At 28.4% G+C, this 17,086-nt stretch overlaps 1 protein-coding gene across 19 annotated transcripts in view; it reads right to left on the minus strand.

Annotated features, from left to right (window-relative positions):
- The window catches only part of LOC127291673 (bromodomain adjacent to zinc finger domain protein 2B-like), an 81,529-nt gene that overhangs the window by 17,587 nt on the left and 46,856 nt on the right, over window positions 1-17,086 (minus strand). For 7 of the 19 annotated variants that reach the window (XM_051320887.1, XM_051320883.1, XM_051320884.1 and 4 more), the window contains 13 exons: window positions 15,170-15,326; window positions 6,589-6,816; window positions 6,246-6,434; window positions 5,977-6,148; window positions 5,883-5,900; window positions 5,568-5,799; window positions 5,227-5,482; window positions 4,530-4,942; window positions 3,591-3,905; window positions 3,173-3,447; window positions 2,996-3,077; window positions 1,961-2,020; window positions 694-1,122 (listed from right to left, as the gene is read on the minus strand). In XM_051320887.1, the coding sequence (XP_051176844.1) occupies window positions 694-1,122; window positions 1,961-2,020; window positions 2,996-3,077; window positions 3,173-3,447; window positions 3,591-3,905; window positions 4,530-4,942; window positions 5,227-5,482; window positions 5,568-5,799; window positions 5,883-5,900; window positions 5,977-6,148; window positions 6,246-6,434; window positions 6,589-6,816; window positions 15,170-15,317 (2,817 nt within the window). In that variant the 5' untranslated portion in view covers window positions 15,318-15,326. The remainder of the gene's footprint in view (window positions 1-693; window positions 1,123-1,960; window positions 2,021-2,995; window positions 3,078-3,172; window positions 3,448-3,590; window positions 3,906-4,529; window positions 4,943-5,226; window positions 5,483-5,567; window positions 5,800-5,882; window positions 5,901-5,976; window positions 6,149-6,245; window positions 6,435-6,588; window positions 6,817-15,169; window positions 15,327-17,086) is intronic. The other 12 variants (XM_051320895.1, XM_051320893.1, XM_051320892.1 and 9 more) reach the window with 6 other exon arrangements.

The following is a 17,086-nucleotide window of genomic DNA, read 5'->3' on the forward strand; positions in this document are numbered from 1 at the left end:
AAAAAATCGATTAACATAAAAAAAAAACAAAATTAATCGCAAATACACAAAAAAAAAATTATTTGATTTCAATAATCGGTTACTTCACTATTATTTAATAATCAAATAATTATTTGAAAATAACCGATTATTTGAATTAAATAGCATTTTTTTTAGAGTTCGTCTAGAGAAGAGAACCAAAAAAAAAAATAAATAAATAAATAAAATTGAGATAATAAAATGTATGTACGTGCTTGTTTGTGCTAAAGCTTTCTAAACCATGCAGCATTCGTAGGTATTCAGAGTGTTTTCTTTTTTTAAAAAAAAAACCTTCCGGGAAAACAATAGAGAAGCCGATAAATAAATTTCGTTAAATAAAAAATCGTCTCCGGTAGGAAAAAATAACGCGCCTGATTTTTTTGGCCAGTGTGTATAATAAAGTGTGTCCATAAGCAAATATACTTTCTAATGAAGAAGCCGAGGAGGAAACCAAGGAGTATTTTTTTTTTTGGGGGGGTGGGTAACGATGAGAGAGTGACTCGTCGTGTCTCAATGACCGGATATGAGAGACACTAGAGAAAGAGAAAGAGAGAGAGAGAGTGAGAGAGAGATAGACAGGGGTGTCTAAATGGATGGAAAAGGTTTTTTTTTTAAAAAAAACTAATAATGAAGGAATTTCCTGGGGTATTTTTTTTTTCAGGGAGAGCGTCTTACCTCCTGCAGCAGTTCCTGATTTTGCGTTAGGGTGTGGATCTGGTGCATGTTGTCCAGTTGTTGTTGTGACGGTGATGTTGTCGTCATATTTGTGATGAGTGGCGATGATGATGATGTTGTTGTGGTGGTTGAGGCTGTTGATAGTGGTGTCAGCAATGAGGTTGACAGCAATGGTGATGATCCAAGATTGACAACACCTGGAATGCTGGTGGTGATGATTTTTTTAGCTGACTCGATGTCCATGTCCGACTGCATCACGTCACGATTCCTCCAGCTCTCGGCGATGCTCTCACGATTTTTCCAAATTGTTGCCACAGTGCTGCTCGCCAATCCCAATTCCCGGGCCACATCGCTCTTACTTTTTCCCCTCTCAATCTCTTGGATGATCTTCATTTTCTGTTTGATTGTGAACGCGAGCCGCTTTCGACCCTGCATTCGTGCCAGGCAGCCGCCAGGCGGCTACTGTCAGTCCACAGTGGGCTAATATTTTTTTCTCTGACTTTTCTTTTCTCTGCGTGGTGATAGTGTCCGTGTGTGTGTGTGTGATAGAGAGAGAGAGAGAGTGTGTGTGGGTGGGTGGTGATTTCTCATTTTTATTTTATTTACTGGGTGAGTGAGGTGTTTTACGAGAATACGATTGTTTTTTTTTATTTGTGTAACCAAATGCAGGGCAAAGTGAATTAAAAAACGAATGTGGATCAAGAGTGATTTTTTTTTTTTGTGATTTCGTGAAAATTTTTGTGAATAAAGAAGGATGGGTCAGTGGAGCGTGGCGAGTGAATGGATGATCGATCTTCCTTTCTTTACTTTTTTTTTTTTTGTTTTTTTTTTCTTTTCTTTAGCTAGTGCATTAGATAATTTTTAGGAAAGCCATTTCCAACAGCTCATGAAAGTCACAGTATTTTCAACTATTTACACGACTACTCTACACCGAGCTAATTTCTTCCACGGAGGGTTTCAAATATTTTTAAAAGTACTTTTATTTTGAAAATTAAATAAACTTTCAGTATTTTTATTTTTTTTCAATCTTTAAATATTTATTATGTCTTCTAATTCTAGAAATTATTTTTAAATAGTTTAATAAATGAAAATTATTATTTTTTTTTAAAATTAAAATAGTTTACTCAAATAAAAAAGAAGATTTTTATCAAAAAATTGTAATTATTTTTAATTTTGATTAAAAAAAAGAATTTTTGAAATACTTTTATAAAAATTCTAAATAGAGATGAAATTCCTCCGCGGAAGATAAACTCCTATTTTTACTAACCCGAATCTGGCTGTTTTCCGCTTCCTCGTAGAAGAAGGCACAACTCGAATGATTTCTCCTCTGTTGATAAAGCATAAGAGAAATACAATCAATCAAAAAGGATCGGATCACAGCCAGGATGAAAGCAAAAGTGAAATATGAATATACATATCGGCACTGACTTTTTCACACTCGCGTGCACCTAAATTCTCATTTCGAGTCTTGGAATCTCTTTTAGGTATTTTTTTTTTTTTTATTTTTTTGCTTTGTCTCCAAATAGACAATATTTATATATACAATATATATAAATTGTGAAACGAATAATGTATCGCACAATTGTTTTTATATCTTATCACGTTTGCTGTTTCTTTTTTTTTTTTATTTATTTATAAATATATACATTTATTAAAATATAAACCGAAAGAAATAACCTCAAAGATTGAAAAATTCATTTAATTTTGCACTGCTTCGATAAAATAGAAAACCAATTTGCGATTGAAACTCGGCTCGGTCGATTCGCCGAGTGGTGGGTGAAAAAAAGCGATGCAAAATACGTTTCTGTCGGGTGATATGACGTTTTGAACGTAACTCAAACGAAAAAAAAAATAAAAAAAAAGAGAGAGAGGACATGCTGGGCTCTCCTGTCACTATTGCTAGCGATCTTTGGTTGGCGGATGTTTCGGTTTTTTGGAATTTTTAGGTCTGAGGTGCGGTTTTTTGGTATCAAGGAAAACGAGTAAATGTAATTAACTAAATATATATATATATATATATGAATATATATATGAAACTATCGATTTAAGGAGTGTATATATGTAAAAATATACAAATATATATACAAATATTAATATATATGTATATATATGTGTATATAAATATATAAATGTAATATAAATATACGGCACACACAAAGAGCATGCGACACACACGTTAGGTGGACAAAATACAAAAAACGTAGGTATCCCAAGTAGAAAGAGAATAATAGATTTTTTTTAACGAATGAAACAACAAGATGGAGACAAAATTTAAAGGTACTCGAAAATGACGATGACTCACCTCCAAGAGTTGTTGATTTCTGATCTCACGCTCTCGTCTAACAGCTTCCTGGCGCTCATTCTTTTCTTGCTCCTTTAGTAACCTAAATATTACAAAAAATCGAATTCAATTACTATTTTCGCTAAATTATTTATTAAGAGAATTTAAAAATTGTTGGCTTTAAAAAAATTTTCTTACCTGGCTTGCTCTTTGTGACGTTGCGCTTCTTCTTTGGCGAGTTTTTTGGCATATGCCAATTTGTCCTTCTCGTATTGACTATTGACCCTACCGTCTCTAAAGCCGCCAGCGGCTTTCAATTCTTCTAGTCTTGTCGCTACTTCTTGTGAGCTGAGTCGCACAAATTCAGCCTCAGCCAAACCCATCGTTGGCTGAAGGAATTCACCAACAAGTGGCTTTGATGAAAATGTAAAATTCATCGGTGTCAATTCAACTGGATTCTGATGCTCGAGGAACTGTAAATTTTAATTAACTCATACACATTAAAGAAATAAAATTACCATCACGTTTTTAAAAATTAATTAAAATTGTCAATTAATAATTTTTAAAATTAAAAAGTAGAAATTAAAATATTTTTTAATTTCAATTTTTTTTTTACCTTAAGAAGTTCAGGACTATTTCTGAAAGTTTTTCCACAAGGACTGTGATAAGAAACTTCGCCTTTGATAACTCCAGTTTTACCAAGACCCCTGATGATTGTCTCTCTCTTCCATCCACGTTCAAGGGGAATTTGAAGATCTTTCTCACTAGAATTAAGTTTCCTCTTTTTTGCGCTCGGTATACCTTCTGCATTATCATCGTCAGTGTCTGTTATCGCGTCAGTATTACTTTCACTCTCACTGGTCACATCCATGTTGCTCTCCTCACCCGAGACTTCCAACAGTCTATTTTTCATCTTCTCCTGTAAAGATTTCTATAATAAAGGCGCAGGATTTAATATATAAATCATAAGTAAAAACAAACAAAAAATTATAAATTTCCCGTTACTAACGCAATATATATTTATAAAATGACAGTCGAAACAAAACAATAACAATTGAAACACGAGAAATTTGCAAAATAAAAAAATTATTTTTTTTAAATAAATAAATGATTAAAGGTAATTTGTAAATAAATATTAAAGTACAATTTAAAGTAAACGGAACTGCTTATTGAAAATTGTTTTATAAAGAATCGTATTAAATAAAAATTCAGTCAAATGAAAATTTATTTAATTAGAAATTTGATTGAATAAAAAATTGAATGAAAATTTAATTGAATCTAAATAGATACAATTAAATATAAATAATATAAATAATAATAAATATAAACTTTTGCTCCGGAAGTTACTATTTTTACTATTTACAGATCAAAATTTACCAGAAATGAACGGAAATTCCGAGTAGCTTAGAATTTATTACGGAAGTAGTAAAAATTAATTTATTTTTGTTTTCCATTTTTCTCCGTGTAAATAAAAATTTCGTCAATTAAAAATTTTGGAGCAGTAAAAAAAAAAAAAAAAAAAAAAACTGAAAAAAGAAAGAAATATTGAACATACTTGATTTTTGTCGTCGCCCTGGAAGAGAGTAGCGTTAAATTGTTGAGCTGCGAGTATATTTGACCTGAGTAATGAGACTTGATGCGATAAAGGAACATTGGGATCAAGTGAACCTGGCGTTGGTTTAATACCAAGGGCTCTACTTTGCGCCAATAGTGACGCGACTGTATTCTTTTTTGGTTTCGATACACCACGACCAAGATTTCTTGGTCTACCATCTTTATGATGTGTTGCACTTGGACTTTCACTTTCCTCGCTGCCGCTACTTGGTCGCGATGGTGAATCAGCGGCGGCAAATAATTGCGCCAACGATGGCGACGGCGATGGTGGCACTGGCATTGAATTTTGCGGCACTCTTCTTGGCTTTGGACCTGGTTTACGCCGCGCTGCATACGAATTATTTAGATTACAATCTGTTGCGGGAAGGAAACAATTTTTTTTGTGTAAATTAAATTTTTCTGCTTTCAATATTTAATTGATTGCAATATATGAATTTTTGTGATGCGAACACATTTTCGTGTCAATGTGTGAGACGATGAATTGACGGGGGGGGGGGGAATCTTCCAAAAAAAAAAAGGAATCAAATTGTCAAACCTGATTCAAAAATCTGAAATTGAATTTGTGTAAGGAAAATTTTTCTTGATTTCGAGAAATTGATGACGTGAAATTAAAAAAAAAATAAATTTTAATGACTCACATGTTCGATCAGAAGCGAGTAGCGATTGACTCAGATTACTGAGTTGAGTGAGGGGTTGACAACTGGCTGTTGGTGAACTGCTACTCGTCGAAGAAGGTTTCAAGGAAAGATTTAAAGGTGCATCGCCATCATTTGCACCGCTGGTATTACTAGTCGTGTAAGTTGGTGCCGATAGAATAGAACCGTTAGTTGAATGCGCTGGCAATTTAATTACTTCAACCCTGTCCGCGGAATCTCTGTACTCGCTTGATTCATTCTAAAAATTAAAATATTTTGCAAATGAATAAAATTTGAAAATTAAAAAAAAAAAAATGGGAAAATAATTATAAAACAATTCTTACCGGAGTGCGATTGAATTTTCGTGCTTCTATCATCAAAGATGGCGGGGTATTTGTTTGATGTCCAGATAATCCTGTACCAAGGACGCTGACACTTGGCGAGTCGAGTGAGATCGTTTTCTTTCTGCCTCGATTCGTTGTTCCAGGAATTTTTGGACCAACAATACTCGATGTATACTTAATAATTTCCGTGTCCGGTGGCAAACGAACGCCACCCAGTATACTGCTAGGATCACTAAAACAATAAAATAAAAATTATCGATAAATAAAAATGGAATTATTAAACTAATTTTTTTAATTCGTGAGGGAGGTAATTACCTTCCTTCCTTTGCAGAACTGCGTTTGTTAAGCGTTAAATAAAATAATAATGAGATGGTGATTTTTTTTTTTTTAAATTAAATAATTTTCTTACCTAACAACATTCGGTTGCGAATTGGTTGTACTGCTCGTTGAAGATGTACTACTGTGATGAGTAGTTGCAGTCGTAATCGGAGCCTGACTTGTTACTGTCAAAGTATTTGTCAGACTATGAGTTGTTGAACTAGTGCTGCTTGTAGGAGTTTTGTGACTCTTGCTTGACTTAGCTGTAAAGATAACAAAAAGAATGTGAATTTTTTTTAAATAAATAAATAAATAAAATGAAAATAAAATTTTAGATTTATAATATGTGGGAATACTCACACTTACTGGACTTGTGAGACGACGATAGGGACGATGGATTAAGTAAAGAAGTGGGATAAGGAGGTAGAAGGCTTTCTGCACTAGGTGGAAACCCTGAAAGTCCTGCGGCTCCTTGTAACCTCGCGAGGTAGTCCTGCGCAGCCAAGTGCGAAGCCATTGTCCACCAAGCTGCGCTCGCAGGATTAATACCTACAAAAAAAAAAAAAATTAGATTTTTTTCACAATATTAATATAAATAAATATTTTTAAATTACTTATGGAATAATAAAATTGAAGTTTAGTGAAAAATTATTCTTTTTATCTTGAAAAGGGAAAATTAATGGAAATTAAAAAAAAAAATTACCTAAGCTCGCAGCTTGACTGGCAGCAACACTGAGGGTTCCAAGACTACTGTGAGAATAAGGTGGCGGAGGTGGTGCGGAAGCTGGTGTATGACCACCATAACCAGGAGCAGAACCACCTCGACCCAAAATGGCATAAGCCGAGGGCAAATGATGTGCCCCCAGTCCATATCCTCCAGGTATTCCTCCAAACAATGATGACGCTGTGCTGTCACCTCTTGGCCAATACGCTGAAAAAAAAAATTACACCAATTAATATTTTGAAATAAAAATTAATTTTTTATTCAATAATTTTTCAAACAAAAAAAATTTATTTATTCAATTAATTTATTATTAATTAACGAAGAAAAAGAAGAAATAATTTAAAAAACAAAAATATGAATTTTAAAATGGATTTTTCAAAAAAGGGTAACGACTCCAAAAATCATTGAACTTTTGACAAGTTTTCGAATATTTGAAGGTGACCTCGTGACCTCGTAAACTCAACTGTTATATATATATATATATATATATATATATATATATATATATATATATATATTTATTTCCGGAAAACATTAAACTTGCTCGATTCTGCAAGTAGTTGCTGTTAGAAGTTAAATTCTGGCTTACAATATGTATATCGAAAGTATGAAAATCGATACAAAATATATGTATATTATAGGCAATGGATGAAAAAAAAGAATACATTTTATATATATATAGACAAAAAGGAGAATATTGAGGGACAAGAAAGTAGAATAACATCGATCGTGCCTAGAAGATTTACAAAAGTTTAACTCGAAGGGATAGGAAACACGAAGGGTGCATAAAATCACATTCCCTTTTTATATAATAAAAACAATGATAATATATAACGATTTTTCCAACAATTTATATAAAAAGAATCGAAAATATTTCAGTCTTTACAAAATGTTTCTATTTTTTTTTTTTTTGCAATTAAACTTAAAAAAAATTACCGAAATAAATTGAGAAAATATTAAAATTAAAAACAAAAACTAAAGAAATGGAATTCAAAATAAGAAATTAAAATTCATAATATTAAATAAAAAAAAAAAAAATTAAAGTGAAAAATGTATTTTTAAAAAAGCATTTTCCACAAAGAAAATTTATGGAGATAATAATATTTTTAGGATCATTTTTCAGTCTCCGACTTATATATTTTGAAAATTCATTTTGATTCTGAAAGGTTTGAATTATGAGAGTTGCGGTGTAATCGATTCGATTAGACTTCAGACATTGCGTGTGATCGTGATATTCACTTCTATATAAACCAAGTGAGTATCATTTCAGAGGGAAAAATATTCTACTATCCATTTCATAAATCGAGACTTGTCAATTTGTGAATTGAAAATTATTTTTTCTATAAAATTAATTAAAATTATTTTATGTTTATAATTTTATAGCCTTTAAATTTTTCATTTTTAATTTACAAACTTAAATATAATTTTTACATCGTGGAAAATATTTTTTTTTTTTTTTTTTGAAAAAAGTACCAAAAAAAAAAGTAATTATTTAATTAAGAGTAAAAGAAATGGAAAAAAATAAAGGGAAGAAAATTTTATCGTAAATATAAGAAAATAAAGGGGAAATAAATAAAAATAAATGATTGTATGGAATACTTGTTTGAGAGAGTCGTAAATATAAAAAAAAAAAAAAGTGGGCACACTCTAATTCTTCAATTATAAAAGGCTTCCTTTCACTTTGCTTCATGTATATGGCTTTCTCTCCACAATCTTGACATGGGTATTGTGTAAGGATGCGTGTGAAAAGAATACATATATACATATATGAGGGTAACAGTTATAGAAAATGTGTGGCACTCTATATATATATGCTACTTAGCCATCATAGAATCGAAGGCGTTTGGTTCTCGAGTTAGGAAAATGGCTGTTATTAAATCGATCGTGGCTGCTTGCTTTAGTTGAACGTGTGCAACGAGGGTTGTTGGAGTTTGGCCAGGGGTTCAACTAAAAACATAAGAATTCACAACGAAAAAAAAAGGACAAGAATTTTTTATTTAAAAAATTAAAAAAATTTTTTTTTTTTATAATTTTTAAACAATTTCTACATCTGTTTAAAAAATTATCGTCAAAATTAATTAAATTCACGCCTAAAGAAATAAGAAAAAAAAATTCAAATAATAAATAATAAAAAATCGTTTCTATTATTCCAATATGCTAACTTCCCACGCAATTGTTCATAATCATTTAAATATATCTTTCATTCAGAATTTCTGATCAATGGTTAAAATATAAAGGACAATACAATCATAGAATATAGTTTCGATTATTGTTACGTGTTATTTCATGAATTATTACCACTTTGAGAAATGGAAATAAAAGTGGAACATTTTTTCATTTTCCATAGTCTCTACATTAGTGGGATTAAAGTTCAATAAGTACTCAGTGTTTTTTTCATCTAAGTGAAAAAAAAAAAAATAAACTTTAAAGTTCAATATCAATTCAAATTTGAGAAAAATATTTGTAGCAAATTAATAAGGAATTGATAAAAAAAAAATCTTCATATTTTTTTTTTTTCGAGAAAGTTTTGCTAAATGATAATTAAAAGTCAAGAGAGAAAAAAGTTAAAAAAAAAGTTTTTAAAGTTTTTAAATCGTTTGAATCAGTCTTTTATTGCAATTGAATAATTAATCTTTTTTTGTGAATAATTTGCCTCTAGTGAAAATTTAATTAAAAATATAATAGTATATAAATTAATAATAATTAATAGATCAATAATGATTAATTAATAATAAAAAATTAATTAATTGCGTTGGTATTTTATAGTTTTTTTTTCTCCTCATAAAAGTGCATTGACACTGAGAAATCAATTTGTACTTTTTTTTTCTACTTTTTATTTCTAAAGTATAATCGATAGAACAGTACTTTGTCCTCTCTTGGTTTTCATCTCTCTCCCGAGACCAATGATTGCCTCTGTTCTTCCTCTTTTTTTTCAAATTTGTTTTATTTTCTCTCTCTCTATATATATATATATATATATATATATATATATATATATATATATATATATATATATATATATATATATATATATATATATATATATATATATATATATATATATAATCCTAAACTCTAAGAAAAAGTTTTAATCGACACAGCCCACACATTTTAATAAAACTTTTCTCTAATGACAGTAAAAGAAAAAATATCACACCACTTTCATTTGTCTTTATAAATATTTGAAAAAACTTCGTTTCTCTAACTTTACTGTCGTTAAAATTTTATTGTATTTTTTTAAAAACTTTTTTCAAAAAAAAAAAAAAAAAATTTTTAAATTTGTTTATAATTTAGCAAAGAAAAATTAAATAATTTTTTTTAGAAAATTACATCACTCTAAAAAATTCCTTAGATAAATAAGAGTCAAATCTTAGTAGTCGAAAAATAGTATAATTGATGTCATTTATATACTTTAAATGATGATTGATGTACATATTTTGTTCCCAACTATTTTCATCTTACTGATTATGAAAATCAAGTAACAAAACACGTGTACAGCACACTCTCGTAGTTTTATGAGAAAAAATAAATCGAAAATTGTATTATATTTTCCATATTTTATGTGAAATAATTGAAATTTAATTATTTTCATTGCAAAAAAGAAAAATTTATTTTTTAAGGAAAAAAATTGAAATATCAATTTTATGAGATTTCAAGTTTATACATATAAATTGCCTCAAATTAAATCCCTATGAGAATTGAAAATGTAAAGAAGAAAAATATGACATTCGATTCCCACGAATAGAAGTTCAAAAACAAATGGTTGGAAGGAAAAAAGATAATAATAAAAAAAAAAAAAAAACAATTACTCTATGCGGAAGCTAAAAGGAAAGAAAACTATAATTTTTATCAACGTTCGGAGATTGTTCGGGGACAAAAAAAAAATATTCCAAAAACAAATTATTTTCCCTCTTTCTAAAATCTATAATTTTTTTCCCCCTTTTCTTTAAAAATTATATTTCTCAAATTATTTTTGAGAAATAATTATATTTGCAGAATAAATATAAAGCCGCTGTTTCAGATTGACTTAATTGGCATATATTAAAAAAAAAAAAAAACAAAGTAAAAATTTGTCTTAAAAAAAATATCTTTAAAACAATAGAAAATATTATCGCTTTTAAAAGTTGTTTTAGAAATAATTATACTGTGGATGCTTTGAAGCTCTTTCTCGACAATTATTTCAAAAAATCAAAGGAACGATTATATTTTAAAACACAAAGCGAGGAAAGCGTCGTTGTATTCGTTAGAGTTGAAGTCATTAGCATTAATCTTGTGATCTCTGATTCTATACAGAGACCATCTTTTCCAAACATAATTTAAGTTTTAGGAAAATCTCAAGTCACAGTTGTCAAGAAAGTTTCTCTAAAACAGATGCTTACTCATCATCAATTATAAATTAATGAAATCACAAATGTATAGCATTTTTTTTTTAAATCGATACTACAAAAATATTATTTAATTAATAATTCTGATTTTATAATAAATAAATTAATAATTCTAATTTTATAATAAATAAATAATTATAAATTATATAATTAATTATAATTAGTAATGATGATTTATTTGATAAATAAAAAATAAAAAATCAAAGACAATTATAATAGAAAAACATTTTTTTCTTACTTTCATATATAAACAGGGGTATTTTTCTTTTATATATAGAAAAGAAGCAATTAGTACTAAAGTAATAAAAAAGTATGTCGGAATTTCTAAAAGGGGGGGAGGAGGAGGGTTTCTCGTATATTAAAGCGACTACATTTTCTTTTTTTTTTTTATGAAAGAAATTTGTGTTGTATATATGATAGTCAACGTATAAACATTTACGAAACGGGCATCGTATTTTAAATTAAAAAATAATCCCCTAGATTATATCAAGCTTATGCTTTAAAAAAAAAAAAAAAAAAAAAAAAAACTTGTTTTCATTAAAACATTCTCTTTATAAAAATGAAAGTGCACTAAAAGCTTGCAATTTATAAATTTTTCAACTAGGCAAATATATATATATAAATATACTTTCAATATCTTCATTATCAATATGTAGAAATTAAACTATTTTAAAAATTAATATTTAAAGGAATTAATAATATATTAAAAAATTAATAATTATTATTGTTTTATTATTTGTATCATTTTTTTTTTATTTGTAATATTAATTAATTATTAAAATTTAAGTAAATAAAAAATGTTTATTAGTATATTATTATTATTACGATTATTATTTATATAATAAATATATATATTTATATTTTATATATATATATTTTTTTCAATAAATAAATAAATAAATTATTATTATTATTATTATTATTATTTTAAATTGTTGTTGTTGTCTTAGGTGCAAAAAGAGAAATTTTTTTTTATCTATTTTCTTTGCTGTATGAAAATGTGGTTTCAACTAGGTTAAAGTGTATTCAATTTTCATGTTTTCCGCCCATACATAAAAAAGTTACGTAAGATTGCATACAAGTGTAAAAAAACGTAAAAATTCGATGTACACCAAACCCCTTTGATAGATGCTTACCTAATATATAACTAAAAATCATTGTCCCGTAAATTCAAAATTTTGTTTTGTATTTTTTTTTTTGTTTTGCCAGATTTATTTATTATAAATTTGCGAATATCTCAAAAAGCAAAATTGATTTTTTCAATTATATTTTACATATACACTGAAAAAAAAGAATTTGATTCACATAATCGATGACTATTATCAAATAAATATTTATTTTTATATCAAATATAATTATTATTTGAATCAATTATTATAAATATGGTATTTATTTTAAATACAGAAATTAATGGTTCTATATAATATACAATTTAATTCAAATAAAAATTATTTGGTTCAAGTATAGATATTTATTTGACAATATAGTCAAGTAATTGATTATTTGAATCAAATATACGCATTTTTTTTTTAATGAATTCCAATAGAATTAATTAAAATATAATAATTTTTGAAAGAATTCTCAATAAAAACGTTTTCTTAAATTTGAAATATATATTTTTATTTAATTTCATTCGAATATTGTAAATAAATAATTACTCAAACCAAATAAAATTTTAATTGAATTTATAATTTATTGAAACAAAATTAAATTAAATAATAAATTATTTCATACCAATTTTATATTTATTTAATAATAAATCGAATGATTTTTTTTCTCATTTTCCTAACGGAACTTCTTTTTTTTTATATATATATATACGGCCAATGAATGAAATAATTAATTTATCCTTTTTTTTTTTTTTGATTTTTACACAAAAACCACGCAGGGGATAAAATAATAAACCGTTAATTATATTAGTGTCTGAATAAATTTCACCTACATTCGAGAGAAAATTTATGTGATATTCCCCTTTTTTTTTTTTTTACCTCTTGGTTTCTTTTTTCTTATGCTATACATTCGTGCGAATAATCGTCAAAGGGACAAAATTCTAAAACTTGGAAACATTGAAGGACGACGAAATGAGACTATATATATAAGAGAGGGAGGGAGGAAAGGGGGGAAGAGAGTTTGTATGGAAGTGAGGGTGCAAAGAGGGTAAAGGTAAAGGGGAGGGGGAGTTTGGATAAAAGGGGGAGAGTTTACGAGAGATGGGCAGTAAAAGGGGATGGGTGCGGATAACGGGAAGGGATGCGAGTTGTCGCGCAGACCGAGTAGTCCAGGGGTAGGTGAAGTGAGGTGGCAATCAATAAATATACAGAACCGGCAGGCAGAGAGGAGAGAGAGAACCATGGCTCGTCGTTGCGTCTGTCCGTCCGTCCGTCGGTTCTACGGTCCATCCATCCATCGCTCGTTTTACGTTCTTGTGTTACCAAAGCTGACTCGTTTCAGCTCCAGCTCAAGCTCTCCAGGCTCCCGAGGCAAAATCTCACTGACAGAATGCTCAACAGGCTCTCTTTCTCTCTCTCTCTCATTCACTCAACGAAGGGCAATAGATAAAAAAAGGAGAGGAAAACAAAAAAAAAAAAAATTACATAGAAAAAGTTTCCAACAGAAAAAGAAATGTGAAACGTTAAAAAAAAAAAATAAAATGAACCCGATCATCAAGGAAGAGAAAGAGAAGATGATGAAAGCTTCCCTCTCCTTCTTGGGCAGGACCAGATTCGTTTCGCGAATAATCAACCATAATTCCAAAACAGAAGTTCGCCTCAAGGCTTATAAAAACATATAATCATTTTTGTTTCGACAATGAGAAACCTCAAAGCGGTGAAAAAAAGAAAAAAAAAAAAAAAAAAAAAAACCCCATCATTTCAAAAACAGCGAATTTATCAATAACTAAATATTTTCCATTCAAATGATTTTTGAAAGAATTCCCCTTTTTTTAAAGAGACACAAAAAAAAAATTGATTTAATCCTTTTATTTCACAAATATTTATATACTTTGGAAACAAAATATTTTCCTAATTCTTTGATCCTAAAGAGAAAATTTTAGAAGAAAAAAATTAGAACGAGACTTAATCAAAGTGACATTTTTTTTTTGGGGGGGGGGGGGGCGAAAGAAAGTCGAATCAAAGGAACAAAGATGATCGGTCAAGGACGGAGACGAAAATTATTATTCTCCAGTCGTTCGATTCTAAACCGAAAAGAATAAAGGTGATTCCAGAAAAAGGGTACAGAAAAGAAAAGAAAAAAAAAACAAAAGAATCTATGGACGAGATGATCATTTTTACCGCATGCGATAAAAGCTAATACGTAGCCATTAATCACTTTTTCGCCTGTCTCGAAGAAAACAGGTTTCTGCCACGGTTCGTCAGACACTTTTATAAGTATACCGAAAAATGAATAGACCTCGCAAAATAACATCTTTTCAAAAAAAAAAAAAAATTGAATTTCAACTTTTTTTTCCAAAAGCCAAATAAATAATTTACCACACTTAGAGAAATAGTCGAGCTTATTAACTCATTTATTTGTTACAAATATATTTTATTTTATTTAAATAAAATATTTACTTGAGCCAAAGAAAAAGTTAATTTTTGACAAAATTTTTATTTACGCCAAATAAATAATTTAGTACGCTCTGAGACAAATAGTTATTTAACATAAATATATTTTATTTGGTTCAAATAAATCATTTCGTGTTCTTAAGTGGTGAAAAAAAACTGAACTAAATAAAAACAATACTTCCTCTATGGAGGAGGAAACAAAAGTTATTTTAAAAAAACTAATAAAAAAACTAGGAAATTGAAACAAAAAGTTAGTTTTAAAATCAATTTCCTAAAAGAGAGAAAAAAAAATCAGTTTTCGTTTCACTTTCGTTGAAACTCATAATTTAATTTCCCCTCGCTTTTCTTCGTTAATTCTATTTTAACATAGAAAGTGGGTAACAGCATAATAATTTTGTCGACCTCATTGATTTCAATTGTAAAAGAGGTGTGAGAATGTGAAGAAGCCATTTGGAGGGATAAAAAAGGAAACGAGTGCGAGCAAGAAAGAAGGAAAAAGACAAGAGAGAAGAAAAAAAAAGAAGTAAAGGACAAAAAAAAGAACAAGGTGAAAAAGAAGAGAAAAATGAGAAAATAGACAATATATATATATATATATATGAGTAGACTTACCACCAAAAAGGGCGGCAGGATCGAGCAGGGGGTTGGCTTGGTCCGCCTGGAGTTTCTCGGAGGTGGAGGTGGCGCCCGGCGTCGCCGTTGCCTCGCTACCACCCCCGCCGCCTCCGCTGCCACCCGACGCGGAGTTCTCCTTCTCCATGCCGGTCCCCTGAAAACCATATAACCAACGTTACCATTAATGCTTTCCTCCATAATTCCACTTTTTCCCTCTTCAAATAGTTTCCTATTTTTTTAATATAGCAAATGTTACACATAACAAACTAAAAATAATTTTATAAAACCACAAAATTAAAACTTAATTTTATAAAACTACAAAATTAAAACCTAATTTATAATATATAAATATTTATTTGACCAAAATAATTTTTATCTGAACCGCAATAATTTTTCTATTTGAATAAAATAAAATTTAATTGACTCACAAAAATTATTTGGCTTCGAGAAATATTGAGAAGAGAGAAACAGAGAGATAAATATTTGATTATAATCAAATAAAAAATTATTTGGTCCAAGTAAATATTTACTTGAAGCAAATAATTTTTTATTTCAATTAAATAAACTGTAACCACAAAATTTTTGTATTTGAATTAAAGATACAATTTTTTCAGTGATGCTAAGTAAAAAATTTCTATAGTTATTTTAATCAGAAAAATAATTAATAAAACAAGATAGTTACTTAATTGCACCCAGAGAAATGATTTAATTCGAATCAAATAAAATATATTTGAGTTAAATAAACGGATATTTGCCTCAGAGCAAAAATTATTTATTTGGCGTAAATAAAAATTTTTCTTTACCTCAAATAAATTTTTTATTTCAATGAAATAAAATATATTTACAACAAATAAATTAGTTTGTAGACTCGGAGATAAATATACAATTTCTCTGAGTGTGTTATAAATATTTCTTTGTATTAAAATAATTATTATTTGTATTAAAATATTATTTGTATTAAATAATTATTATTCCTATTAAATAATTATTTTTGTGTTAATTTTTGGTTTTTATATATATTTATTTGTATTTATTTCCAATAGAAATTAATTTAATTCAAATATTTACTTCGTTCAAGTAAATATTTATTTACAGTCAAGTAACTGAGTGAATAAAATAAATTTTTTATATATACAATTTTTTTCTAAAAAAAATTAGAAATTAAAAAAAAAATTGTCTCCTCAACGAAGGAGGAACAAATTAAATTTTAAGAATTTCCAAAAATGAGGGTAAAATTATAAATCCTCTTTGGTATAAAATGGACATTAAAAAAACAAATGAAATTGAAAAAAGAAATAATTATAAAAATTGAAAGTAAATAATCAAAGATATTGTTATGTAATAATGCAACGATAAGACAATAAATGTAAAATGCAAACATTTATCTCCCTCTCTCTCCCTCTCAATCAGCTGAAGAAGAAAGGTTTATTCCCCCCACCACCACCTCTATTCCCCTCCAGCGCTTTGATCAGCTGACTGGTGTACTCCCCTACTTCGTTCCAGCTGTGTTGTATAAATATACATCGTTACGTCAGGTTAGGTCAGGTTAGGCTTGGCTAGACTAGACGCCGTACAGCCAACACCGTTATTATTATACATATACATACATAAATTCATACATGCTTACATACATATATAATTTACTAATACAGTATTCTCTCTACAACCTGTATAAAATATATACATATATATATATATATATATATATATATATATATATATATATATATATATATATATATATATATATATATATATATATATATATATGTACGACCCTGTTATTTAAGTCACATTGAACTTGATTTTTATATATCATATTTTTTTTCACCTACTTTCTAATTATATTTTTAATTTAATTTTTTTTTTTTTTAATAAGCGCAATTTAAAATTAATTTCCCTCTGTTTTATTTA

This window comes from Leptopilina boulardi, unplaced genomic scaffold (genome assembly GCF_019393585.1).
Source record: "Leptopilina boulardi isolate dan_hultmark-lab unplaced genomic scaffold, ZJU_Lbou_2.1 LbouV2_150, whole genome shotgun sequence".
NCBI classification, from domain to species: domain Eukaryota; kingdom Metazoa; phylum Arthropoda; class Insecta; order Hymenoptera; family Figitidae; genus Leptopilina; species Leptopilina boulardi.